This window comes from Theropithecus gelada, chromosome 15 (genome assembly GCF_003255815.1).
Source record: "Theropithecus gelada isolate Dixy chromosome 15, Tgel_1.0, whole genome shotgun sequence".
Taxonomy (NCBI): Eukaryota; Metazoa; Chordata; class Mammalia; order Primates; family Cercopithecidae; genus Theropithecus; species Theropithecus gelada.
Window position 1 is genome coordinate 14,768,117 of NC_037683.1, and position 27,625 is coordinate 14,795,741.

At 55.2% G+C, this 27,625-nt stretch overlaps 2 protein-coding genes across 6 annotated transcripts in view; one reads left to right on the top strand and one right to left on the bottom strand.

Annotated features, from left to right (window-relative positions):
* PSMB7 (proteasome subunit beta 7) overlaps window positions 1–4,024 on the top strand; it is a 61,949-nt gene extending 57,925 nt beyond the window's left edge. Inside the window, exons 7-8 of the mRNA XM_025360661.1 lie at window positions 607–758; window positions 3,788–4,024. Of these exons, the coding sequence (XP_025216446.1) occupies window positions 607–758; window positions 3,788–3,899 (264 nt within the window). The 3' untranslated portion in view covers window positions 3,900–4,024. The remainder of the gene's footprint in view (window positions 1–606; window positions 759–3,787) is intronic.
* A 988-nt stretch (window positions 4,025–5,012) lies between these two features.
* Window positions 5,013–27,625, bottom strand: part of NEK6 (NIMA related kinase 6) — a 97,538-nt gene continuing 74,925 nt past the window's right edge. For all 5 annotated transcript variants that reach the window (XM_025360656.1, XM_025360659.1, XM_025360658.1 and 2 more), the window contains 3 exons: window positions 17,640–17,734; window positions 9,549–9,662; window positions 5,013–6,609 (listed from right to left, as the gene is read on the bottom strand). In XM_025360656.1, the coding sequence (XP_025216441.1) occupies window positions 6,499–6,609; window positions 9,549–9,662; window positions 17,640–17,734 (320 nt within the window). In that variant the 3' untranslated portion in view covers window positions 5,013–6,498. The remainder of the gene's footprint in view (window positions 6,610–9,548; window positions 9,663–17,639; window positions 17,735–27,625) is intronic.

The window sequence follows — 27,625 nt, forward strand, 5'->3', positions numbered from 1 at the left end:
GCCAGCATTTCCCCAGAACTACTGTTGTGTTTTGGTGTCAGTTTCTTCCCCTTACAATGCTGACTTTCTCCATTATGTTATCAGGAAGTAACTTTCAGCTATTGTTGGACATTCTTGATCAGGGGTTAGTTAGTAAACTGCAGTCCATGGGCCAGATCTGGCCCTCTGCCTGTTGCTAATAGAGTTTTATTGGAACACAGTTGTACCCATTTGTTTATGTATTTGTGTGTGGCTGTTTTGTGCTAGCATGACAGAGTTGAGTAGGTGTGGTAGAGACTTTTGGCCTCAAAACCTAAAATATTTACTACCTGGCCCTTTTCAAGGTACGTTACTAACCCTCTAGTGACTGTCAGCCCATCGTTTGGTGGTGAGTGTCCGATGTGGTCAAGAGGTGGTGCATGCATAAAGAGTTTTAAAGGCCCGGGTTGGGAACTTTGGGCAAATCATCGAGGCACTTTGAGATCTTTTCCTCATCTGTGAGATGGGCATTAAAAACAACACCTATCTCTCAGAAGGTCTTGCGAACTGCTAGTGGGAGCACATTGCGGATGTCAGAGCAGGCCCTGGTTTGGCCGTGGACGTTATTGCTGCCGCTCTCTTTCTCAGGAGGAGGAAGCCAAGAAGCTGGTGAGCGAAGCCATCGCAGCCGGCATCTTCAACGACCTGGGCTCCGGAAGCAACATCGACCTTTGCGTCATCAGTAAGAGCAAGCTGGATTTTCTCCGCCCGTACACGGTGCCCAACAAGAAGGGGACCAGGTGAGTGAAGGAGACGAAGTTCTTCCTGGGTCCCGTGGCATCATGCCACCCTTGGTATCTCCATGGCATCTGGATGGAGGTTTCCTGGTTCTTTCCACATTAAGTACATCCAGTGTTCCCAAATCAGCCTCCCGCACAGACCTTCGGCTCGTTACTTGCTTTATGCCAGTGGGCTGCTGTCAGGTGTAGGAAAGTGATTTAATTTGATGGGAGAGGTGGAGGGTGGCCCAGGAAAGAGCCCTAGGCTGGGAGGTGGGGTGGAGCGGTTTGGATCATCTGCTGTCCTTTCTCAAGTGTCTTAAAGAATCCCCTGATTTCTGTGAGAAGGTGCATTTTTCAGAGCAGCCCCAGCACTTTCCCCCAGAGTGCCCCGAGATTCCTAACTGGGTGTAAGTCAGCAATGCTAACAGCCTCCCAGAGGTGGCCTTGGGAGCTGATGTGTGTCTGCTATGCCACAGGGAGTTGTGCCATTTAGCCTGTGCTACACGCCGAGTGGGCCCCTCAGCTCAGTGGTGCAGCCCAGACTCAGAGCAGTGGGAGAAGGTTTTAGTTGATTTGCTGAGCAGAACTGGCAGGTTTCCAAACCTAGCGGCTGGCATGTGTCACCGGAGCAGCTCATTTGCAGTGTCTCATCACTGTCCAGCTGCTTGAGCGTCCTGTGGCTCCTGACCTCTTCTGGGAGCCCGAGCAGCTCAGGATGGGATCCTGGAGTGCTGCTTCCAGCTGTAGCGTCTGGGTGCAGCACAGGGCATTTATAAACTACGGCTCCCACCCAGCCCCACAGCTAGCGCAGAGGAAGCGAGCATCACCTTCTGCAAGCTTGCTTTCATCTCCCACTGCACACACAACTCCGTATCAGGAGTAATTCACAAGGAAAGAATGGCACGTTCAGAACCAGCAGATACTCACTGTGGGCTGCACTCAACCTTGTGGAAGCTCAGTGGGCTCTTGATGGGGTGGGGCAGCACGGCGCCAGAGAGCTCTGGCACTGGGGTTGGAGAGTGTTGGTGGCTGGCTTGGTGGCTTCCAGCAAATCAGTCTGTCTGGGAAATGGAGCTCAACCAGATGACCTCTAATGAGACCATGAAGTCCCTTGGGCCTTTAGCAGGAAGGCAAGCTACCTTTCAGGCCCAGAGCTGTGTTGGGGAACCAGGCTTTGCCGAGCTCCGGGTAGGCAGGACCCAAGTACTCCACGTAGCCTGCTTTGCTAGTTATTTGCGAGATGCTGTGTAATTTAAGCAAGTCCACGATGAAGCGGTGATGGGGTAGGGAATGGTTACACCATTCAGGCTGGACAGGGTCCTGGGCGAGGACTCTGAAAGCCACGTTTGGGCTAGTGAGAAGTGGTATTTGTGGTTGCCTAGGGAACCTGTGCTCAGCGCGGGAGTCTTCATCCACAGGGAGCGCAGCAGCGGCGCATCCTACTTCTGGGACGTGGGCTGCTCCACTTGTAAACAGAGGCTCTAAACACCCAAGAACAGAAAGAAAACTGCCTTGTGGCTGCTTGTGAAGAATCAGCGAGGCGGCCCAGAAGGTGCTGGGCGCGTGGTGGGTGTGCAGTAACCTGCACAGGGCCCGCTCCCCATTGGTGTCCTGAGGCCAAGGGCAGCAAGTGTCCAGGCTCCCTGGAACCTCCCTGTTGTCTTCTCTGCCAGTGACTGAAGATGGGGGCACTGCCTGAGTTAGGGGAGCCCTTCCCAGGGTGGATGCTAGGGTGCGGGCAGGGCTATAGGCCTGAGCAAGCGTCCCATGCCTGCGCCAGTGTGGGCCTTGCCTGGCAAGTCCCTGCTGCCTGCTCTGCTTGCAGCCCTCCCACACACAGTGTTGCAGTCCACTGGCACGTAAGGTGGAAGCACTGAATGCATGCTGCCGAAATCGGGCACCATCACCACAGTGGTGAGGAGGTGTCCAAGCCTCCCGGAGACACTGAGGGGCGGTTCAGAGTCATCAGGCACACAGAGGCCACGTGGGACTTTGGCTCTTTGGAATCAGAGGCATCCTCAAACTGATGGGGTGGGGACACATGGTTAAAAGGTACTTTTGCTTGGATCCTTTAAGAGAGTGGGGGTTGGGGGAGGCTTGGCAGAATAAAGGCAGGCCACTCGGCTGACCGTGCTCCTGACCTGGATGCAGAACTGTGGAAGTTGCTCTCCTTGTTCTGCTTCCTGCTCCCTCTTTTAGCCCATGTGCCCAGGGGAGAGGATGGGTGTTCCTGGAGCACAAGGTCATGGCACAGCCAGCAGCCTTCTGGTAGTTCCTGAAGGACAGTAAGTTTGATAGAGATATTATCTCGGCTGGGGCTAGAGCGTAGGAGCAGTTGGTTGTGTGCTGCCATTTGACAGTATCCTAATTCCTGACCCACTGTGAGAATTAACAGCCCAAATATATATCTTCTAGACTGTCTGGTGCTCAAAGAAACCTCTGCCAGATTCACTCCAGGAAGGTGTTAGGTGTGTCCTAGTGGGGAGGCACTGTGTCCCTGAAGGGGACAGTTTACTTTTCTTGAGTCTTGAGAGTGGTCTGAAATGACAAGCCCAGAGTGTGGCTGCACATATTTTTACACAGTTTATGCTTCCAGATGTTTGTACAGTGTCTGAGGTAACAGTTAAGTCATTCTTGTTGCTGCACAGAAGAGCAGTCATGCCCTTCTCTTGTGTAATGATGGGATTTGCTTCCTGCTGTCACTGAAAGGTACTGTAGGGAGGTTGAAGATTGATGTCAAGGGACCAAGTGCTTCCCAGCACTTGCTGGGGATGGTGGGGTGGGGGAGAGTCACGTGTCCACCAAGGGCCAGGTGCCGTGTTCACTGATGACGCTCTGTGCCTCCCAGGCACCCCTGTTTTGCAGCACTTGAGAACTGAGGAACAGAGGAAGTTGAATCGCCCAGGATCACAGAGCTGGGATCGGAAGAGCCAGGATTCCAGTCCACCCTGCTCACTGCCTCACCTGAATATTTATTTTCACTGTCGCCTGCCTGCTGGCACCTTGAGGGGAATCCTAACTCTGTGCTTTTGTTTTTCTCTCACTAGGCTTGGCCGGTACAGGTGTGAGAAAGGGACCACTGCAGTCCTCACTGAGAAAATCACTCCTCTGGAAATTGAGGTGCTGGAAGAAACAGTCCAAACAATGGACACTTCCTGAATGGCGTCAGTGGGTGGCTGGCTGTGGTTCTGGAACATGGTGGGCATTGGAGGCCCAGTAAGACATTCATGTGGCTAGTGTTTGCTGAAACTCAATAAAAAACAAAAACCAAATTGGGCAGCTGAGGTCTGGGCACTGTGTGGTGTTTTAGGGGGCAGTCTGGGGCTGCTAAGGCCATTGGCCTGGCCCTTCAGGGTGTTGATCCTCCTTGAGCACTGGCTCAGGAGAGCGTAGGAGCCATGCACCCTTCTGCTGTCAGAAGTCAGAGTGGACTCCCTTGAGGCTTCAGGTGAACATCGATACCTGCCCGTTTAGCTGGCTGACTCCGTTCGGGGTGGCCTCTGGTTTGGTCTGGTTTTGAAATGGGGTGGTAAGTGCAGCACAGCTTCCACCTCAGCAGCAAGTAGGAAAGAAATGGCAAAGCCAAACCTCTGAGTTCTCAAGCCCAGCTCAGTTCTGAGTACCAAGAGAAGGTGGGCAGGTGCACCGCCAGAGCTGCCTGAAGGTGGGTGGACCTCACTTTGGCCGGTTTCACAGAAATAAAAGGAATGTTTTGGGGTTACTCTTTTGAAGTAAGTAGGACATGATCATTTCACACACACTCAGGCCCGGTGAGTGGCTGAGATCGTGCCCCTCCAGAGGGTCCAGTTGGGCAGATTGTTCTCATGGTGTGGAAAGCGGGTGGCATGCACAAAGTAGGTTCATTGCATGCTGGGGCTGGCAGTGTTGGGGAGGCACAGTAGGGGCTCAGAGAGCGGCAAGCAGAATATTGGCACAAAGTGTGTCTGGAATCAGAAAAACCTTCAGTGGTAAGCACTAGGCAGGCGACACGGACTTGATTCTCCCTTGGAGAGAACATTCCAGGGTGAATCTGCTCAGGCCAGCTCCTATGTCACAGCTGCCAGGAGCAGGCCGGGGAGAACAATGGAATTACCTCATGAGCGCAGAAACTGGCTGATGAGTATCAGAATTATTTGGGGAGCTTAAAGAAATCCTGGGATTACTGAATGGGGCCTGGGAAGTTGTGTTTTTCGAGGTTCCTCAAGAAATTGTGCTGCAGACACTGTTTTAAGTTTTGGATCTACTGGTTTAAAAGCAAAATCTCCAAAGCCATTTTAAAATCTTCATGAATTATAAGTAACTCCCAGTCACCCTGTTTTATTTCGACCATGGAGAAAAAGTACAGAGGAAAGGCTGCCTGTGGAGAGACTGTCGGGCAGACGGTGTCACAGCAGATCCGAGTCCATGCGCGGAAGCAGCAGCCGTCTGGCCCAGGGAGTTTCCTCCAGGAAAAGCCCCGTCAGCGAATGCCTGCAGGCAGCAGGTGTCAGGAATCACCTGCCTGATGCCAGCGCTGCTCTCGTCTGGAGGGCCAGACTGTCATCAAGTCAGTGATGACAGCTCAGACCACTGGAAGGTTAACTTTACGTACAAAAACAAAATTCAAATGATTTCCTTCAGAGCTGGAGTTTTCTTAGGTTCACATTTATAAATTAGTCTTCACAGTTAATCCTGTTTGGGAACAAGAAATAAGGAACACCTTTCTGGTTTCCTACACATGATACAGGTGTACATTAATTCTTGGCTTCCGTGGCCCATGGACTTCAGTTTGTGAAGGGTGAGTGGCTACCATTTTTGGATCATCTACTTTGTACTAGCTAACTTGCATATTTTATTTCAGATTCTGTCAGCAATCCTGAAGGTAGATAGGTACTATTAATCTCATTGTACAGATGAGGAAACTAAGGCTCAGAACGGCTAAGAAACTTGCCCAAGCCCAAAGTCACGCTAGGAAGTTGCAGAACCAGAATTTGTAAAGGACAGCCCTTAGCTTTTTTACATCCCATCCTTCCTTCCCATGGAGGAAAATGCTTAACACTGATCATGAAATGAACCGCCAGCATTCAAGGAGGTGATGAAATGCCTGGTACACAGCAGGTGTCCAGGAGAAGATGGCCCAGCCTGGTTGCCAGGAAGATGCCCCTGCTTCCCGATGCCATTTGCCTGTGATGCTCTGGCAGGTGCAGGGCTCTCATCGTCACTCACCAAGTTATAAAACATAGATAAAAATATTAGCAGAATCTCCACTCCATGGAAAAAAATGACTTCCACTTTATCCCTTTACAACAGAGTAAATTAAGCACACAGCTTGATTGAAAAGATACTAAGAACTAAACTGAACTCGGTACTAACCATTTTCAAAGGCTCACTACACAAATCACACGGTCTCCTGCGAGTCTCCTGTTAGCATAAGCCTTGACAGGTCACTGGAGGAATTACCCTAAAGATTCACATTACAATCCAGATACAGGGGGCTGCCGTAGCTCGCTGAACCACCTGCCCTTGTTAACCCAGCTAAGATTGTCCCCAACAGTATAAAGAAAGGACTTTTGAATTTGACTGTCAGTGACGTGTGGCCAGCGCCCCTCCCTCAGCTGCTCTGCCTTCAGCATCTGCTGTAAGGCTGGGCAGCCTTTTGGGGAACCTGCTGAACCCTGTGGTCTTAGCTGTTCTAGGCTACCAGGTGGCCACTCGAAGAGAAGACGACTCAAGTAAGGCAAAGTGGTGCTGGCTTTGATAAGGCACGGTGCATCCACGCTCAGGTGCTGGACGTCCAGACGTGCATCTGCTTGGCCACCTGGTGCACGTAGCCAATGTCAGGTCTCTGGTCGGGGTCAGGGTAGATGCACATGCTGACCAGTTCTCGTAACTGCAGGGGAGAGAACGGTGTGTTATTCTCAAGAAAGGAAAGCAGCCTTGTTGAGGCTCCGCACTCTGCAGTCTGTCTGCATGAAGTTACTTCCTCCTCAGAGCAACCAGACAGTCCTGTTTTCCCCGTTAGAGCTGAAGAACGGTGTTTAGCTGGGGCAAGTAAGGGGTGCGCAGCCGCGTGGCTCCCAAGGGCTGGCCAGTACCCTTCCTAGGCCTGTCTAGTCCCAAAGACTGTGCTTTGAGACTCTAAGAATGGTTAACCTCCAAGTAATTTTGAACTTGTAGCTGTCCACACCATTGGGCAAACTGTGTGTCTCTCTCTGCTGGGAAAAGTGTGTGTGTATCTGCTGTCAGTCACGCAGATGCCCAAACCAGAGGACAAAACTCAAGGCAAGGGCTTATTGATCATAATAAACGCATTAACATGCAGCAGGGCTGCAGTCTGCCCACCTCCCGGCCCCTTTATTGTGCTCATGAAAGACGGAGCTTTTAATTATACAGACACTGAAGGCTGCTCCCGCCCCGAGGTGGGGGAGGGGTGCCTTGCACCTCTGATCGCCTCCATTCTGCTGATAGCCGGAGTGCCAATTATTTTAATGGTAATTAAAATAATGACCTTAAAATGCCTACATCTTACCCTGCATCACGGGCTCATAGCCACTGGTTTTCATTTAAATACCTGCTGCTGGAGGGGTGGCCAGCCCCGCAGGCCGCAGCAGCAGGAAGCCGGGTGGTTTTGAACCAGAGGGGGCTCTGGTGGTCTCAGTGGCCACACTCAGGGAGTCTGGGGAGGGGCCCACAGGACGTTCTGGAGGCCCGAGGGCTACTGCTGCGCAGGCTCCTTAGGCTGAGGGGTGGGGCCTGGGCTTCCTGTAGAATAGGGCTCCTCTCAGCTGATGGGGCATTTTCTCCCTGGGTCGCAGAGCCTTAGGGTGTCTCTCCCACCTGTGTACATGCCCTTCCAACCGAGAAGCCCAGGGGACACGGGGCCTGCAGCCTGCTAGGCCACTCCTGGCGTCTGAGGTTGCCTATGGATGGACGGCTGTTTTCTGAACCTTAGAATATTCGGGGGAGGTACCTGTGGTTGGCCTCTAACAGGTTAAAATACCCAAGAAAACCAGATTCAGGTGAAGTGTCTGTGACTCAAACTAATTTATGACGTAAACGCACAGTTGGCAATAAGTGCATGTTTGAAATTTTCAGAATTCAAGAGAAACAAAAATAATAAAGTCTTATTTTCATTTCTAAGCGGTGATACAACTTTAAAAATAGGGCCCAGAGAGAGCCAGTGCTCCGGGGAGTGAGGGCTCGTGGCCGGGAAAGGGCTGACTTGGGATGGGCGCTTCGGTGCTCATTTCAGCCTCATAACTGAAGCAGAGAGGGCAGCTCCCATTTTTAGACTGACGGCCAAGGCACAGTGGTCATCAGCTCCAGCTGCACGGCTTGGTACACAAGTCCGCATTCAGAAGATGAGAAAGGAAAAAGCAAATGGCAACTTTGTAAAGAGATGCAACTTGTTTTTCCTCCCATTGGGAGCAGAAACACTTCCTCCAAAGGTGCAGGTCAGAACTTGGGAGCCAGGAGAGGAAGGGCACTGCGCAGCGCCCAACACTCAGCTCCTCTAGCCCTGGAGTCTGCAACGCCAGCGAGCACAGGCTCAGCACAGGCGCCCCGCGAGGACCCTCCTGCCCGGACACAGGGGCGGAGCACTCAGGACCTGCCCTGTGCAGCTTGGCCGGGGCAAGGGCGCTCCTTCCAGAGCCTCACCCCAGCTAATTAATGGACCACCAAAGAGACAACGCCATCAAGAAGCAGGATGGCTCTGTGGCTGGACGTCTGGGTTCAGATCCTGCCTCCCTGTTCTTTTTAACTTGACTGTGTCTGTCTGTTCCTTATTGGTAAACGGGTGAGGGGGAGATTCAACTCAGGAAGTCTGAACATGAGCTGTTACTATTATCCTGAGGTGATGGCCTATGGTCCTATGGGGTGGGCCCAGGGAGGCCCCAGACTCACCCACTAGCATTGACCTTGAACAGAAATAAGGGTCACATGACATTTAGTGAGCACTGAGTCACCGACTGGGCCAGGCCCCGTCCATTGGCCACTTTCGATGGTGGTGGCAGTGTTAGCCTGGTGCCTTACCTTAATCCTTATGCTAATCCTGTGTGGAAGATTTAATATTATCCCCATTGTATAGGTGAAGAAACTGACTCAGGGAGGTTATGTGACTCACCTAGGAACAGTGCAGAGAGTGTGTGAACATGTGTGTACACTTTTGACCCTGCTGACCCTGCCATGCCAGGAAACCTGTCCTTTCTTCCTCACGATTATCCACCAAGGAGATTATCTATTAGTCCCATCTTCAAGGGGATGGAGCCGAGGAAGAAGATACTCACACATTCCTAGTAACTGGCACAGCCCCATGCCAGACCCGTCGGAGCCTGTGTCCACGGCCCCTGCAGCCAGTGTAAAATGTTGACAGAGTGTTAAGGAGGAAACTGACCAGTCCCCCTGCTGTAGTTTCCTGTCATGGGAGCAGAGTGGCCACCATGAGCAGTATGGGGACGCCAGGCCTGCTGCATCCTGCCCCTGTATCTGTTCCCATGTCTGGCACGGCACAGGCCCTGTCCTGGGGACCTGCAGCGGTGGGCCTCCCACTGGAGCACCAAGTTGGGAGCTGAACAGGTGGAGGTGTGCCAAGGGCCACATCCCACTGGTTCCTACCTGGGGGTCCCACACTGGAGCTGCATGGTGAGACCCCTTCTTCAGTGCAATCACCTACTTTCCCCTCTCCAAATCACTTTTCCAGAAAGCTCCCTTTCTGCACCGCGTAAAGTGAGCCTATCCTCAGCCCCACAGCTACGGTGTTTTGGAGCGGCCTTCATAAGCCTCGGTGGCCTCCCGGCGCTTGCGAGGCTCCGGCTCCTGCAAACTCACCTTCTCGGAGTAGTGCTCCCCGGGCAGCGGGGGGTAGTCGCACTGCTCGATCTTCTGGCACAAGGAGAAGAGATTCATCTTATCTCCGTAGAAGGGGCTCTGGAGGGCTGCCATCTGCAAGGGAGGGGGACAACGAAGATGAGCTTTCGGCCTTAAGGCTCGGAAGGACTGGAGAGGAGGCTGCTCCAGATTGGGGCATGGGCTCTCTCTGGTCCTGACCGCAGCGAGTCCAGCAGGACTTCTCCCCCGAATCGCTGAGCTGGGGGTTCAACAGAGGAGCAGGCGCACCACCATCCTGGTTATCACTGGATTAAGTGAGCACGAGGGTTTCGGTGACAAAACTTGAAAGGCAATAAAGAAGGGCAGCTGGACGCTGCGAGCCAATTCTCACGTTGCTCCCACCTCAGCCCGGGGGACCCAGGCTCCGTGCGGCAGGTTCCCAAGTGCACGGTCTGATTTCCATAAAACACGATTTCGAAGATCCCCTTAGGGGCATGTGTCTGTGCCTCGCACATTCAGGGAGCTTTCCTTACCTATGGACTGACGTTTTGGGGTGGGGCGGGCCCGAGAAGGGTGAGGCATTTCACTGTGGCTGTTCTCACCAGCCCCTGGCGGAGCTACTCCCTGTGGAATCCAGCTGCTGCTATCAGGGCAGGGGGAGCAGGGGGTTCAGGAGGGAGGGAGGCAGCCTCCTGCCCCTGGGTGGAGGGGCGCCGCAGCTTGTTCGAGGGAACCTTCAGGTGGGAGGGAAGCGCCTGGCTCCACAGCCAGCCCCAGCTCTGTCCCGACCCCAGCTCTGCACTTGCTGCGTGTCTGGACTTCAGTTTCCTCATGTGTACAATGGCCCCGCCCGCAGGCCTGTGGCGAGGCTTAGGCTGGCACATGGAGGCGGCACCACCAGCACGGCCATGACCACCTTTAATGAGGTGAGGCCTGCGACACTGGTTCTGCCCTGAAGGCCGGCCACGGGGGAGTGAAAGGCCTGTGGGGCGGTGGTCCCCCGTGAGTTGCCAGCTATCAGGGTGCTGCCAGGCCGCCCCACCCCCACCCCACCACTCACTCACAGGGGACTCCTCAAGGGGGTGTGCAGGGGCCACAGTGGCCCTGAGGCGGCGGTGCAGCAGTCCAGCGTGGCACCCGCTGGCCACCCCATTATGAACCCATAATGGGCAAGGGCTTCTGGTCACTCCAGCTCACTGTGGCTGACTGCCCCCTGGACCGCCCCCCAAGGCCCAATGCCTCCAGCTAGTGAAGTGCTGTCAGGTGAGCGCCCTCCTGTTTGGCCCCGGTTCCCCCTCGGAGGGGCCAGGCTGCCAGGGCCACCCTGCTCTGGCTCCTTGGCCAAGGGCTCCTGGGCTCCTACTGAGGGGCCCTGGATCCCTGGGGAACCGTCGCTTGTCCTCGCGCCCCAGAGGCTGAGCGAGGAGTTGTCCTTGGCAGCAGGGTTTGAGGGTGCCCGTCAGCTTGGGTTTCCTGGTCTTGCCCCATTCTCTGTTCGTCCGTGAACAGGTCTGGTGACCCCAAGGGCCTGCCTCCTTCAGGAGGGCGCGGAGGAGCTTCAGAGCCTGGCACCATCCTTGGGTTTGCAGGTGGCCTTTGGGGAAGCTACTGAGTGCGGCCTGGAGGCTGTGGGCTTTCCTCAGCCCCAGGTTCAGCACCCTCAGGACCAGGAGCCCAGGCCAGGCCAGGCGCCTTCACGCGGGTGTTTAGGGACAGCATCACCTCTGTCTTCCCACTGGCTGGGAGCTTGGGTCCCTCGGAGAAGGGCTGGGAACCCATGTGGACCCTGAAACCCACCCTTGGAGGAGGGCTGCAGGGAGGGTCTGGCCAGGCAGGGGAAGTGTGAGGATGCAGAGGCCCTGCCATTTTGGGGTCTGCTGACCTGACCGGGAGCAGCTGGGAGTCTGCCAAATGCGCCACCCAGGTGACGCACGTCCAGGAATTAAAACAAGACTCTCTGGTGCAAAGGGTTCGTCGAGCATTTTCAAAGGACATCTGTTGCCGTAGCAGAGAGCAGCTGAGACTCCAGGACAGTCACCTGGGGTGAGCTGGGTGCCCCCAGTTGCAGCTGGAGGATGAAGGTGGATCTTCCTGGGCACCGTTACGGTGCAGCACAGAAGGGACATTCTAAGTGCTGGTCCAGTGAACGCAGGCCCCAGTTTTTCACGTGTCTGACCCCAGAGAGGAATCGGCCAACCTTCAACTTCAGATCACGCCCATTTGCTGTGAATTTTATAAACCTCGCTGCTGGGAACTCCAAAGGCCCCCGAACGCTGAGGGGAGCACTGAGCCCCCAAGCTGGCATCCGCTTCAGATCATGTCTCTGCTCTTTCCAGCACCTTCCCCACATCGTTTCAGAAGAGCCTTTGGAATGGGGTCAGCAGTGAGCTATGCCAGAGGACCCCTCTCGGCCTTCCCCAGGAACAGGCCTCCTCCGTCCGCCCCAGCCTGCCCCCACTCCGCTGCCGGCCACGGGCCTTCCACCCTCATCAGGGCGACGGACTGTGAAGGAAGCTCTGGGCTGCGGGGATTAGAACGATTACCCTGGACGGCGAGATCTCCTTCTACCAGTGACCACCCAGCCTCTGACTGGTCGAAACAGAGAGGACACACTGTCTGGGGCCTCGTTAGAACTGCCGAAGCCATGGCTCTCAGCGCTGCTCCTCAAATGCCAAGCTCTTCTCCCTGGTGCTATCGGGGTGACACATGGCCGAGGAAAAGGGGGCGGGTGGGCCCTGGCCCCCACCAGGAGGGCTGAGAGAAGCTGGTGTGTGATCTGAGATGTCAGAGGGACAAGGGGGATCTGACTCCTGCCTGTCAGGGCCTCAGACACCCATCTCGTCACCCAGTGTCTCTCGAGCATGTCCCAGACTGAAGGGTGACTGGAGACCAGGAGGTCTGCAGCCCTGCTCTCCACCACGGAGGGGCGTCCAGGCCACTCCATCATCCGAGCAGGATTCCAAAGCAGTGTCTCAGCCAAGGCTCCGCGGATCTTCCCGTTGAGTCCGCTGTCTCGCTGGGTCTCAGTCCCAGCTGGGCACCTCAAGGCTGCTGCAAGGATGCCCCCCATGAGGATCCTGGGACTGGCACTGAACGAGTCAATTCCTCTAGCTCCGTACTTGCAGCTGAGCTCCCACATAGGTAAAAATCAGTCCTGCAGAGCGGGCAGCCCACTGGGCACCTCCATGGGTATCTGGGTAATGAGAACAGAGCCCGGCCTTCCCATATCCCAAGCTCGGGCATTGCTGCTCCCAGCTCCCACTGGGGGCTCCCCACCACCTGGCCTGCGAGTCTTATGATTCACTCCATGTTCGGGCCAGCACTCCTGATTCCAGCCTCTTCAACAAACTCTGCTGGGGCCCCACCCGGGGGCCAGCGGCAGGGCTTTGTGGTGGCTCCCACTAGCTGGGGTCAGTGCCAGCAACTCCGGTGGCCGCAGGAGGTCCTCGGTAATAGTTGATGCCCAAGTTTGAGAGAGGGTATGGGGGACTCAATGATGGGCCCCAAAGACGTCCATCACTGAATTTTTGGGACTTGTAAATTACATTTTATAGGGCAAACAGGATTTCGCAGGTGTGATGAAATGTTGGCTCCTGAGATGGGGGCATTATCCAGGTGGGCCTCAACGTAGCCACAAGAGCCCTCATGAGAGGAAGCCCGAGGGAGAAGGGCACGGAAGAGGGGAAGACGCCAGGCTGACGCACACCAGAGGCTGCGGTGACACGAGGCGGAGGCCGAGGACTGCGGGTGGCCTCTCCATTTTCCATGGAAAACACAAGGAAACAGATTCACCCCCAGAGCCTCCAGAAGGCGCCTGCCTGCTGACACCTTGACTTCGCCCAGCGAGACTGATTTTGGACATCTGGCGTCCAGAATCCACGAGATCTAACAGAGTAAACTTATGTTGCTTGAAGCCATCGGCGTGGTGGCATCTGTCGCTGCAGCCACAGGGACGAGCACAGGGGCTTTTGAGCCTTCCAGGCCGTGCTGGGGCTTGGGGAAGGGCAGGTTTTCTCTGGCTGTGTTTGTCACCAGGACCCAGGTGACCTGGGTATGTGCCCTGTGCAGGATCCTCAGCTGTAGTCCGGAGAGGGTGGGGGACTTTGACACAGCTCTTCAGGCTGGCGCCCCTGGAAGACACCACAGGCTGTGGGGGTGGGAGGCTCCGGGCATGACTGCGGGAGGCCTCTTTCCAATTACATGGCCGTGGGCTCAGATGTGGCTCCCCTCCCCGTCTGCTGGGGATATGCCTGCTTCGCCTTCCCGTTCTTCTTCCCCTTCCCCTTTCGGGGCTGCAGGAGTGGAGGGGGGTCACCTGGCACAGAGCCCCTGCCCCGTCACCCTTGGACGGGCTGGCCATGGGTGGCCACACCAGCCTGCTGCTGTGTGAGGCCGGGACTGCCAGGGTTAGGTCAGTGCCTGCCGTCCCTGAGGACGCCAATCCCCTCAGGGCTCGACTGCTGTGTTTCATTCACTTCCCACTGCTGATTGGTATCCACCCATAGAGTGGTATCTGTCCCCCCCGCCACCAACACCCTCTCCAGCTGTGATCCATCCCCCACACCACAAAGCCCTGGACGGCTGCAATCTGTCCCCTCTTCCCCCCACCGCCCCGGCTGTGGTCTGTCCCCCCGCAGCTGCGAGCCGCACAGCCCCACTTACTCCAACAAATGAGTCAGCTCGGTGGAACCCGGGCCTCAGTGCCAGGGAGCCACGAAGGCGGGGCTGCCTCGTGAAATGCACATTTAGGTGCCCACAAACGAGGACTCGGAGGAGGACGGCCCGACCCAGAATCCAGTGAGGCCTGGCACAGGATGGGCTGTGTCTGCCTCTGCAGAGCCGAGACAAAGACTCAGGCAGGGAACGGGGCTGGGAACTGCAGGGCTGGTTCTCAAGTGGAGGGCCTGGCACAGGCAGAGGGAGCCAGCTGCCGGCCTCCCGGCCCCAGCCCAGCCCCAACCCCGGGGAGGTGGGCACAGCTCTGAGAGCCTGGCCAGCCTGTGCGTGTGTTCATATGCTGTGTGTGTGTTTATGTATGGACACCCCCATGGTTCATGGGAGACGGGAAGCAGCTTATAAAAACACAAAGCAGAATGGAAAAAGAAACAAAAAACCATCTGACCCAGGGACGAGACACAGGAGGAAAGGAGGACGAAGCGGAGCCTCTTCGGGGACTGAGGCTGGGCTGCACTTTGGCTTCCCGCTGGCCAAAGCAAAAAGGGAAATGTGGCAAGCAGCAGGAGCCTCAGGCCAGAGGCGGGCAGAAGTGCCCGTGCTTGGCCTGCGGCTGGTGGACAGGCCTCAGGGCCTTCTCTGACTCAGGCGCCTCACCCCCAGGGCCTCATTCCTTCCTCACTATGACAGGGTGGGCTGGGATCTCATTCTACATATGGGACACCTGGAGCGCACCTGGGAGGGGCTGACTTGCCCGGATCCTTCCGTGGGTGGGCCCTGGAGCTGGGATTTGGATGCGAGTGAGTTGGTAAGCGAGCTGCCTACACACAGACATGTGCTCTCCTTCAAAATTGTGCTCCCCGGCTGTCCACTATGCGGCAGGCGTTTGCCCGGGCCTTGGGAAACCCAGAACGCCTGTCTCTGCCCCTCGGGATCTGACACTGGGTGGACGATGCCCACTTACAGGTGGGTCTGCATCCCCTCCTGAGACCCTACAGCAGGTGGGGGCAGGGCGGTGACCCTGGAGCCCTGAGCCCAGGGACAGCCAGGTTAGCAGGTGACATGGGTGTGATTCTGCTAGCCTCAGCGACCTTGGTGGCCAGAGTGGCCACCTGCGTAAGTGCCTGTACTCAGAGGAGTCCCGGAGAGACTGGGACTCACGACTCCTCCTGGGGGACACACACCAGCAGCTCGGTGGCTCCACGCCGCTCAGCAACTGTCGTCACCCGGGGCTTTCCCCACCTGGATTTAACACACGCACCCTCCCCGGGGCTGTTCGGAATATGCAGGCACACGGGGCCAACACCAGCAGGTTTCTTCCTGTCTCAGAAGAGTTTGGACTTACATGTCTTGTCTCCCGTGGCTAAAGACACTGACTTCCCTCCAAATTCTCTCCTACCTCCACTGCCCTCCCCCGAGCCCACCCACACACCCTGCTCAACACCCGCCACCACTCCAACCCACCCGGGAGCTGGGCTGTGGAGAGACACGGAGGCAGGGAGGACAAATGGCTTGTCCCCCTTTCACCTGCGGGGCCCTCCGCCATCCACTGCACACTGCACAGCTGCTCCAGCTAGACCCTCATTCAAAGAGCTCCTCCTGCGACCGATGCCCTGTGGAGTCCTGGAAAGAGCACCCAGCTCTGTCAGGGCCAGGCTCACCCACAGACCCTCTTATCACCCACCTCTGCTGAGCCCCGGGAGAAGGGGTCCCACCCTCTTGTCACCCGCACCTACTGAGCCCCGGGAGAAGGGGTCCCAAGCACCAGTTCCACAAGGACCACACCTCCAGCCAGTCTGTTAAAATGAAATATGTGTTCTTACAATAGCAGGTCACTGGCTGCCAGCCTGGCTAACATGGTGAAACCCCGTCTCTACCAAAACATACAAAAATTTGCCAGGTGGGGGGCACCTGTAGTCCCAGCTACTTGGGAGGTTAAGGCAGGAGAATCACTTGAACCTGGGAGGTCAAGGTTGCAGCGAGCTGAGATTGTGCCACTGCCCTCCGGCCTGGGTGACAAAGTGAGACTCTGTCTCAAAAAAACAAAAGAAAGATTCTGTGAAGTTTAAGCCCTGCAAACAGATCAGAGTTTTGATCTCACAGTCTCAATCTGTAATGTGGGGAGGGGAAATCTCACCACCCAAAGACCCTGGCCACAAGACCCCGGCCACGAGAGCTGCCATGGGCCCCACGTGGCCCAGCGGCGGGCAGTGTAGCCCTCAAGTTCATGCACAAGGGCTGTGACGTCAGCCTCAGAGTCGACGGTCCCCAGGGGACAGAGAGCAATCAGGCTCTGCGGACAACTGCTCAGCACTCGAGGCAGGCCCTGGACACGCTGTCCTGAGCATCACTGCTGTGGACTGTCACCGGCCACAGCAGCCGGGACTGAGCTTCTTTCAGTGTGTCAGCTCCAAGCCAGACCCCACGCCGGCTCAAGTCAGCTCCAGGGAAAGTAGAAAAACACTCAGGGTTCCAACTGGAAAACCAAGCCGGGCTTGGTGTCTAACAGCCTGGGGGCGTTTCCAGAGCCCTTTCTTGTCTGTCATTTATCAGGACTAGGACAATGCATGACAGGTACTCCTGTTCTCATTTTACAGATGCGGAGGGACTCAGCCAGCTGGATGGAATCCCAGAGCCACCTAGCCTTTGGTGGTCTAGGGGAGAGGGGAGTTTGTGTGGCTGCCAACCTGGACACCAGAGGGCTTAGGCCTCCCTCCGGCCGGTGGCTGCAAGAACTTCACGGCCAAGAGTGATTCATGCTCCCCACACCCCTCGTCACCTGGGGCCCCAGTGTGGCTGGACAAAGTGGGTGGGGGACTTCCATTTGTTCTTATCGTTTCACGTCTGGGCCCATCAAAACTCAAAACGGTTCCTGTCCCTTCGTCCAGACAGGCCACCAGGTCTGAAGTGGCCATCCCCGAGCTCCATTTCACAGCTCAGGGGAGAGGGGGTGGTCTTCAGGGAGACCCACATTTCTGGGCCTGGAGGGGGTGGCCACCTGTCCGTGGAGAGTGATTCAGGGACATGAGGCAAGTCTGACCCCTCTCCTGACCCCGGTGCCCTGCACGGGACTGACCCTTAATAAATGATGAACACAGTTGCTGGCGTGTTAATGTGAGCACCAGGGCGACGGGCAGGGGCAGCTGGGGGACAGGTGCCGGCCTGTTCTCCTTCTGTCTTCCCTTCCCGGACCCCACCCACTGCCATCCACCCCCAACAGCCTCCGCCAGCCTGACCCTGCAGACCAGGCCCCACGTGGGCTGAAGAGGGTGAAGGACAGGGCCCTGGTGGTACCGATGCCTCAGGCAGACGTGACATTCCTGGGTTCCAACCTGAGCTGGTAGGGTGAGCCCTGCCCTAACTGGGCACCCCCCACACGTCTCACCAAATGCTGCTGAGCCGCGGGCAGAGACTCACCTCATACAGCAGACAGCCCAGGGACCAGATGTCGGACTTGAAGTTGTAGCCGTTCTCATGGATCCTCTCCGGTGACATGTAGTAGGGCGTCCCCACTGCAATACAGCAAGGGGGGCTGCTTACACGTCATGTAGGGCAGGGGCAGGGCACAGAGGTGAGGCTGGAGGGAGGGCACACAGGGGCAGGGGAGAGACTGTGCCTCGGTCTCTGAGCAGCCCTCTCCCTCTCTGGGCCTGTGCCTGCCTCTGTCAGATGAGCAGGTGGATCAGATTAGAGGTTTCCATGCTAGCAGGACACTAAACAACTTGGGTGCTGGGGACTTGAAGCAGATTCCCTGGACCCGCCGAGACCAAGAATCAGGCTGGGAGGCTGGGCGCCATGGCTCATGCCTGTAATCCTAGCACTCTGGGAGGCCAAGGTGGGTGGATCACCTGGGGCCAGGAGTTTGAGACCAGCTTGGCCAACATGGTGAAACCCTGTGTCTACTAAAAATGCAAAAATTAGCTGGGTGTGGTGGCGGGCACCTGTAATTCCGGTTACTCGGGAGGCTAAGGCAGGAGAATCACTTGAACCCAGGAGGCAGAGGTTGCAGTGAGCCGAGACCATGCCACTGCACTCCAGCCTGGGCAAGAGTGAGATTCATCTCAAAAAAAAAAAAAAAAAAAAAAATCAGGATGGGGCTGGAGAGCTGGGGGTTGGTGTTTCTGCCAGCTGCCCATGGGAAGGGGATGCCTCGGCCCGGCTGGGGGAAGCAGCTGACTACATGTCCTTTAAGGGGACTGTTTGAATCCACAAGAATCAGGATCAGTCTCTGAAGAGTGAAAAAACCATCACTGTGGAGGTTAACCAAGATCTTGCATGTGTCAGCTCATCCATGTTCCCAACAGTGCTACGAAGCAGCATCTCCATTTTGCAGATGGAGAAACTGAGGCTCAGTTTGCATAAGAGTGGCAGGAATTAGTTCAAACCCAGACCCTCAGGCTCCAGAAACCGAGCACTTAGTCCTGCCTGTGGCCACCACCAGTTAGCCCATCCAGACTCGGGGTTGGCTGAGATCTCTTAAACAGGATGGAAAAGGCACTAACCAAAAAGGAAATGTGTGTAAGGCATTGAAACTAGGAACTTCCGTTCATCAAACCATACCATTCAGAGTTAAAAGGCAAGCCACAGACTGGGAGAAAATCATCCCAACACATACACCCAACAATGGACTCTTTACAGAATATATTTCAAAGCTTCTGTAAATCAATATGTAAGAGACAAACTACTCCCTTATTCAAGTGAGCAAAAGCCTTGAACACGCACTTCACAAAGGAGAATATCCCAGTGGCCAATAAGCACATGAAGCAAGGCTACTTTTCTCATTACTCATCAGGGAATGGCAAATTAAAACACTTAAGCGGCCAGGCGCGGTGGCTCATGCCTGTAAACCCACCACTTTGGGGGGCCGAGGTGTGTGAATTACCTGAGGTCAGGAGTTTGAGACAAGCCTGGCCAACATGATGAAACCCCGTCACTATTAAAAACACAAAAATTAGCCAGGCATGGTGGTGCACGCCTGTCATCCCAGCTACTCAGGAGGCTGTGGCAGGAGAAACCCTTGAACCCAGGAGGTGGAGGCTGCAGTGAGCCACTGCATTCCAGCCTGTGCAACAGAGTGAGACTCTGTCTCAAAACAAAAAACAAAACCAAAAACAACACAATGAGATACAACTATGTAGCCATCTGAATGCTTAAAGACAAAAAAACCAAAGTTAAAGAAAAACAAGGTTGGTGATGTGTGGAGCACCTGGAATGTCCATGCTTTGCTGATGAGAAAGTAAAATGGTACAACTACTTTGGAAGACCATTGGCTGGTTTCTACCATGGCCAAACACTGTCAACACTATAACCCAGCAATTCCGCTCCTAGGTAGATGCCCAAATCAGTGCTTCTGTCCATCAAAAGACACAATCAAGAATGTGCAGAGTGGCTTTGTTTGTAACAGCAAAAACTGGAAACAAATGTTGGATCAACTGATAAACCGCAGTCTGTTCACACAGTGAGATACTATACAGCACTGCAAAAGAACAAACCTCAGTTATACACAACAAAATGAATGCAGCTCACAGACATAATGCTGGGTAAAAGAAACCAGGCACAAAAGAGCCCATTATTGTATTTCATTTATGTGAAATTCAAGAACAGGAAAAGCTACTCTATAGGAGTGGTGACCAGGAGCTTCACTGTATGTATATTATACCTCAGTTAAAAAGTGAAAGAGGAAAAAGGTTTTAATGGTGAAGATGGGGCTCTGCTGCCAAGAGGGAAGCCAGAAGGCTTCAGGGCCTGTCCTCAGGGTCCCTCTTCTCCTCGTAGGAAAGGCCAACACTGAGGAAATTGTGGAGGGCTGTTCCCTGACCTCCCAGTGCCTGTAGGGCTATCTCTGGGCAGCAGGGCACACGTTGGATGAGCTGCAACTGTGCAAAGATGGGAGGATTTCCTGAGGGAGTGAGCTCTCCATCACCAGAGGCATGAAAACCTCAGCAGAGGGGCTGATTTAGCAGGTCTGGGGTGGAGCCCAGGAATCTGGTCCTGTAACCTGACATTCTCCTATCAGCCCATTGAGTAGACGGCTATTCTGGAGGCACAGGCCTGGAATGTTTTTTTCTTTTTTCTTTTTTTAGACAGTCTCACTCTGTCACCCAGGCTGGAGTGCAGTGTAAGTGTTATCTCAGGTCACTGCAACCTCCGCTTCCCGGGTTGAAGTGAACCTCATGCCTCAGCCTCCTGAGTAGCTGGGATTACAGGCACGTGCCACCCTGCCCAGCTAATTTTTATATTTTTAGTAGAGACGGAGTTCCACCATGTTGGCCAGGTTGGTCTCGAACTCCTGACCTCAGGTGATCCATCTGCCTCGGCCTCCCAAAGTGCTGGGATTACAGGTATGAGCCACTGCGCCTGGCCTGGCCTGGATTTTTAAGGTTGCTAAACAGAGAACATTTTCACTGGCCTGGAGACATCATGTCGTGTGACAGAGGCTGCTGCTGTCCTAACCAGAGTCTCTGTGGGGAGCTGGAGACCCAACGTGGCAAAGGCTCGCTGAGACGTAGCCTGTGACACAAGGAGGAGAGGACCCAGGACGCTGGCAGGAGAATGGACCATTCAGGGGCTGGATTCAGAAGGCGCCGGGTCCAGGCCTCAGGGTTTCACAGTCAGGAGATTTCGGGAAAAACACAGGTAACTTTTAATTTCATGAAGGAAGCATTTAAAAACACAAAGCTCCCAACTACCACTTAGTGTCATACTATGATTTTTAAAAGAAAAGACAGCTTGGCACGATTTAGAAAACCCATTTCTCAGTGGCTGGGCATGGTGGCTCACGCCTGTAATCCCAGCACTTTGGGAGGCCAAGGCGGGTGGATCACCCAAGGTCAGGAGTTCAAGACTAGCCTGGCCAACATGGCGAGACCGTGTCTCTACTAAAAATACAAAAATTAGCTGGGTGTGGTGGTGTGCACCTGTAATCCCAGCTACTTGGGAGGCTAAGGCAGGAGAATCACTTGAACCCAGGAGGCGGAGGTTGCAGTGAGCCGAGATCGTGCCATTGCACTCCAGCCTGGGCGACAAGAGCAAAACTCCATCTCAAAAAAAAAAAAAAAAAAGAAAAAAGAAAACCCATCTCTCAAAACTGAGGACAGTTCTTTACAAAACAACATTTTGAACTTTATTATATTCTTGTTTTTTCTTTCTTTCTTCTTTATTTTTTTTAAGACAGGGTCTCGCTCTGTCACCCAGGCTGAAGTGCGGTGGCATGATCTTGGCTCACTGCAACCTCCGCCTCCCAGGTTCAAGTGATTCTCCTGCCTCAGCCTCTCTAGTAGCTGGGACCACAGGCGCACCCCACCACGCCTGGCTAATTTTTATATTTTTAGTAAATATGGGTTTCATCATGTTGGACAGTCTGGTCTCGAACTGTTGACCTTGGGTATCTGCCTGCTTCAGCCTCCCAAAGTGCTGGAATTACAGGCATGAGCCACCAAGCCCCGCCTAAAATTCTTTGTAGAGAGAGGGTCTCGCTATGTTGCCCAGGCTGGTCTCAAACTCCTGGCCTCAAGCAGTCCTCCCACTTTGGTCTCCTAAAGTGTTAGGATGATAGGCCTGAGCCACTGCATCCGGCCTTGTTTTTCTTATCTTAATGGAGATGGATGAAGAACGACCTTGCAGTTTTGGAGAGGCTGTGAATGGTGTTGGAAGTCTCTGCTCTGGGCTGTGAAAACCCCAGGGGCAGGACCTTGTTGGTTGCTGCATCCCAGTACCCTGCGCAGGATGGCTCACAGTGGGTGCCTTGTGGGCGTCCGCTCACTGGATGAATGACTGTGCCTGCTTGTGAGCTATGTGGCGGCATGTGCCACTGACCACAGTTCTTCCTTGCAGCTGAACACAGTGCTTATTTAACTGATGGCTGCCCGGAGCTGAAGTGTCTGAAATGTGATTATTGCTTTATCAGGACACCAAGTTCCTTTTCACGGCAATAATCCCCAAGCACAGCAGCCCTCACTTAAAGCCCTGTGTATGAGAAAGGTGTGATCCTCTATGCATACTTGATGAGCGAAGCCAGGGGCTAACCGCTACTCAGCAGAAAGGGCTGTCAGTCAGCATATGAATCCGTGTGGGGTTCTACTGGGAAAGCAAATCACGACTTCCAGTCGCAACACCTTGTGTATTTTGGTCATGCGGGAGCAAAAGGAAAGGAACAGGCCAGTGTGAAATGGATGGCTTGTTGTAGCCAGCCATGGGATGAAACACACAGTTCTCGGTGAACAGTGGGAACCTCAGGACATATGTAAGTGGATTCCAGCACCCAGGTGCTATGGATGGAGGTGCCCACAGGTTGGACAATGATGGAGGGCAGATGGGGTGCACACAGAGATGACAGGGGACAGATGGAGGCAGCGACTCCTGTCCCTTCTGTCTGACCCCATAGGCTCTTCCCACCCCCAGTCTCCTCTGCTCACTGCGGATCTGCCTGGGCCTCTACAGGAGGGGCGCTGTAAGGAGAGGTCACCTACACTGGGGCCAGGCTGTGGCCTGGAGCTGCGTTGGCCAGGTCCATCAGAAAGCAAGGGCTTGGAGTGCCTGGCCCTCAGCCCGGGTCCTCCCACAGTGGCCACTCCAGCCCCTGCCCCAGCCCCAGTCCCAGCCTGCTTTTCCACTCGCCTCTGTGCCTTTGCACATGCTGTTCCCTTTGCCACCTTGTGGGCTCCTTTAAGGTCCCCTCCCCTGGCCAGGGAGAGCCAGCTGCTCAGCGGGACCCAAACGTTATGTTTGTCCCTTTGTTCCATCACCACTTCCTCCCTCTGCTGGGTCTCCAAGGCAGGCTGACAGATCCCTGTCTCAGCCTGGCTTTGTATTGAAAGCCTGGGCACATAGGCAGAGAGAGGTTTGGGGCACCAGCCCTCCGTCCCCTCCTCTCTTCACCTCACTCCTCTGCCACCTCACTGCTTTTCCTGCTTACCCCATTTCCACTGGTGTAAGGAGAAAAGACAAACACCCAAATGCAATTTGGAGCTTTCTTGTAAGATGCTAGTGTTGCAAACTGCCATCCATTCATCATCCACCCAACTGTCCAACCATCCATAATTATCTATCGTCCGTCTGTCCGTCCGTCCATCCATCCATCCATCCATCCATCCATCCATCCATCCATCCCCCATTCATTCATCCATCAGTCTGTCCATCACCCATCCATCCAGCCAGTCACCTGCCCACCTCTATCTAAGATTAACTGAGCCTTGACCCTGCTGGGACCTTGCAGGAGTGGGCCCATCAGGAGGCAGGGAGTTAGCTGTCTGTCCTAGGAAGTATCCAGAAAGAGCCAGTTGACCGCGTCTATCAAGGAAGAACCAAACTGATCCGTGCTGCAGCTCAATTGCCTGGAAAGGCTGGTTAAAAATCTGGATCCCCAGTCCAACTCCAGACCTGGGGGCCAGAATCTCCAGGGGTGAAACTTGGACACCTGCATCTCTTACGAGAGATGTTACTGTTGGTTTCCGTCTAAAAGGAGCTGCCAAAAGGCCTCACTCACCCACCCCACTCTTTCAGATGCTCGGTGAGCATCTGTGCAACAGAAAGGTAAAGAAAGTGAAGGAACTGTGAAGGCTTAACTAAGAGAGGCTTGGCTCATCCTGAGCCGGGCAGCACAGGGTCCTCAGGTCTCTGCCTCCTGGCAGGTTCCCCAACCCCCTGACCCAGGGGAGGGGCTGCTCCCCCTCCCATCATAAAGTCAGGGTGCTGTGTCTCGCGGGGGGCAGGGTATCCTGGACTGGAGCTAGGGCTGTGTGAAGCTACAGGAGCAGATACAGCACCTCTTCCTGTGATGCCAACTTGTCTGGGAATAAGTCACGTAAAGCCTGGTGTCTATGCCGACAACAGCCACTCAGGCATTACGGAGCACAATGCCCAACTCGCATGAGTTTTGAAGATAAAACGAGAGATTTCAAAGAAACCCCCAGCCTGCAGCGGGCCACTGGAGGACGCATCCCCAGATGCGAGGGGAGCTGGGATTCTGAGGAAGTCGGGGAAGCTGGCAGGAGGAGGGGTCTCCACGGACAGGGGCCCTGCCCAGGACGACCTCCTTATCCCGGCCCATCTCCCGGCGATGCTGAGACGCAGAGGCAGAGCCCTGTGCAGGCTGGGTTTCAATGCCCCTCGCAGCGACTCCCACCGCCCCCTCCTCTCGGTGGGGGACAGAGCTGTGTGTATGAAAGAAGAGCCTGACAAACCCTGACCTTCCCGGAATCTTTACCTAGAACTCCCCGATTTCAAACCCAGCAGATATCAGAGGAGAATGTGGGATCTGAAAGAGGGAGGTTGATTAAAGGGGTCCCGCTTCTCCAAGATGCACCGCTCCTGTCAAAACAAACTTTGCCATGTTTTGAAATGCTCTCGGTGTTTGAAACATGTTCATTAGCTATGAAAAAGGCAGATTTCACAGGAAGGGGAGGCTGGTGCCTGCAAGCTGCCCCTCTTCCCCAGATGGTGGATTGGAAAGCAGCTGGAGAAATGTGGTCTCCTTGCCGACATCCGTCCAGCCGGCGGGACATCGGGCTGGGTGGCTGTGCCTTGGCACCGAATCCTCCACGGGACAGGCAGGGGCAGGTGGGGACAGCAGTGATGTGGAGCTGGAGCTGGCTGGGCTGGACCTGCTTCCTCCACTCCCTGGCTGAGAACAGAAACTCTCTCAGTCTTGGTCCTCCCATCAGGAAAACAGAGGGTCCCCCCCAACCTCTGCAGATTTGGTTTCCCTCTCTGGAAAATGAGAAGCGATTGTTGGAGGAGTGTTTGGTTCATGGTGAAGATTAAACGGATTCTCCTACCAGGCTGTATCTTCCACAAAGGCGGGGGCCAAGCCAGCCTTCCCAGGGAACGGCCGGGCCCAGCACAGATCCTCATCAAATGGATGGATGAATGAATGAATGCATGAACCAAAGAGCTGGAGTTTACATCCCTTGCTGGCCCCTTAAGGCCCTTCCCTCTCTTCCCCTCCCCTTTTGGCATCAGCTCATCTCTTCCTAACAGTTTGTTCCCCTGAAAATGCCAGGAATGTGGCAGACCTGTGACTGCCACCCAGGGGTTAGTGCTCAGAACCTTGGCCGAAACTCAGGCCTGAGGTCCATCTGCTGAGGCAGGGATTCTGGGCCCGAGGGACTGACAGATCATTCCCAGGCGTCCTGCACTGTTGGGATGGGACACAGGGTGGGGCTGGGCAGGAGGTGGCCTGGGATGCATCTGCATGGCCCTCCGTGCCTGCACTGTCGGGTGTCCCCAGGGATGCCTGGCCATGAAGGTCGTCCGTCCACTCAACAAATGTTCCACAAGGGTCCCCGTGCCAGGCCTGGGCGCAGACACATCACAGCATGGTGTGATCCCCTGCAAGGCAGCGCTGACACACACCACGAGAGGAGGCTCTGTCCTTCCCTGTGGGGCCCAGGCTGAGCTCCAGGTCCCCCACCAACACCCACTGTTGGCGAGGTCAAATGGGCTTTTCCTCGAGGAAGCAGTGCTCAGAGCCCTAGGTGTTCCTCGCACCCGAGGTCTCGCTGGGGATTCTCTCTCGACCCCTTCCCTGGGCACCCACAACCCAAACCCTCCCTGGGCTATGCTGCAGGCTGATGCCTGGAGATGGGCTCCTTGCTTGAGCTGATTTCCCGTGGGGCTCTGGTACCTGGCTGCTGGGTGACCAGAGGGATGTGGTCTCTCTTACTTCCCTGAGCCTCAGTTTCATCATCTGTAAAATGGGATAATAAGCCTTGTGATGATTTACAAAAAAGCAAAATGAGCAAAATGTGGTTTTTTTTTTTTTTTTTTTTTTTTTGGAGATAGAGTCACTCGCCCAGGCAGGAGTGCAGTGGCGCCATCTCAGCTCACTGCAAACTGACCCCCCTGGGTTCAAGTGATTCTCCTGCCTCAGCCTCCCGAGTAGCTGGGATGACAGGCGGCACCGCCATGCCCGACTAATTTTTTCGCTGTATTTAGTAGAGATGAGGTTTCACCATATTGGCCAGGCTGGTCTCAAACTCCGGACCTCAACTGATCTGCCTGCCTCAGCCTCCCAAAGTGCTAGGATCACAGGCGAGAGCCCCCATGTCTGGCCAACGAAAAAGCAAAATGTTTTTTGAACTCTTTTTTTCTTCGTCGTTAACTCATCTTTCAGTGAGTTCAGTGGCTACAGAGAAACGAAATGAGAGTGGCTCTGGGAGGGGTGGCGCCAGCCTGGGCTCCTGGCCACCCTTGGGGCTCTGTTTAGAATGACAGAGCTCCACACCTGCCCTGCCTGCCCACAGCGGGCCCCAAGAGGCAGTCCCACCTGTCCCCTCAACATGCCACCTGGCACAGACTGTGTCTGTCCCCTTGAAAACTGCATAATTGCATATCCCCAGCACACAGCCCAGGGCCAGGCAGTAGGCTCAAGGAAGGAGAAGGAAGGGGTTTGCGCTTCAGGGCCAGGCTAAGCCCCGGGAGACCCAGTGGGGCCCTGACCTCGAGTGCCCGACGGGGTCATCCCCAACCAGACCTGCTCCCCCAGACCCCAAGAGGCAGCAGCACGGGCCCTGCCTGGGCCTGGGTGTGACCAGCCGCCCTTCCCGCCCTGTCACCCGTGGCTGTCACGGAGACTGCCCTGTCACTACAGCCGAGCAGCCAGGCCTGCCCGCCCGCTCTCCCAGCCCCGTGATTTGTCTTGCAGCTGCTGCCTTGCTCGGAGCGAGACACTTGCTTGCAGCTTGTGAGCTGTGTATAGGCAAATCTTTCATTTTTCCTGCATTACGCCGGCGTGTACTGTCACTTAATTTTTATGTATGCAATCCTTCCTGACAAATATGATCTGCTGCCTGGTAATTCGTCTGACGCTCATTCTGTTCTGCGCTCTAATTACGGCTCCTATTTCTGACACCGAGGCAGCCGCTCTGCCACCGCTGGGTACCGCACCTGTCAGCCCGACCATGGCACTGACTAATGCCCTTTCATGCCAGCCTCGTGTTAGCAAATACAGAGGTGGGGAGGGGCCCGGGAGGGGGAGGTGGGAGGAGACCAGATTTGCATAAGCCCAGCTCTTGGGTCAGCAGCCTTAGGGGACGAGGTGGTTGCCGGGGCAACGTGGCTGCCAGCACAGCATTCCCACGTAGTAGGTGCACATGAGGTGCGGCAGATGCATAATTCATCCCCACGCACAGGGCGTGCAGTGTCCCTGGCCTCTGTGCCCCTCCTGAGTCATGATGCAATGGTAATTAGTTCAATCTCTTGCCCAACCAAACGTGTGTGCAAGACTTAGTCAGCAGTGTGCAGAACCTCTTGGTGGAAGGGGCTTTGGCTCGGCACTGTCACCATTATGGAAGCTGGTGGGTGCAGGCCCTTGGTTCTGGGAGCTCGTCCTGCTGAGGGACTTGCTCAGCTCCGTGCAGGCCTCAGCTCACTGGCCATCTCTCCTGGATGCTGGGCACACAGCC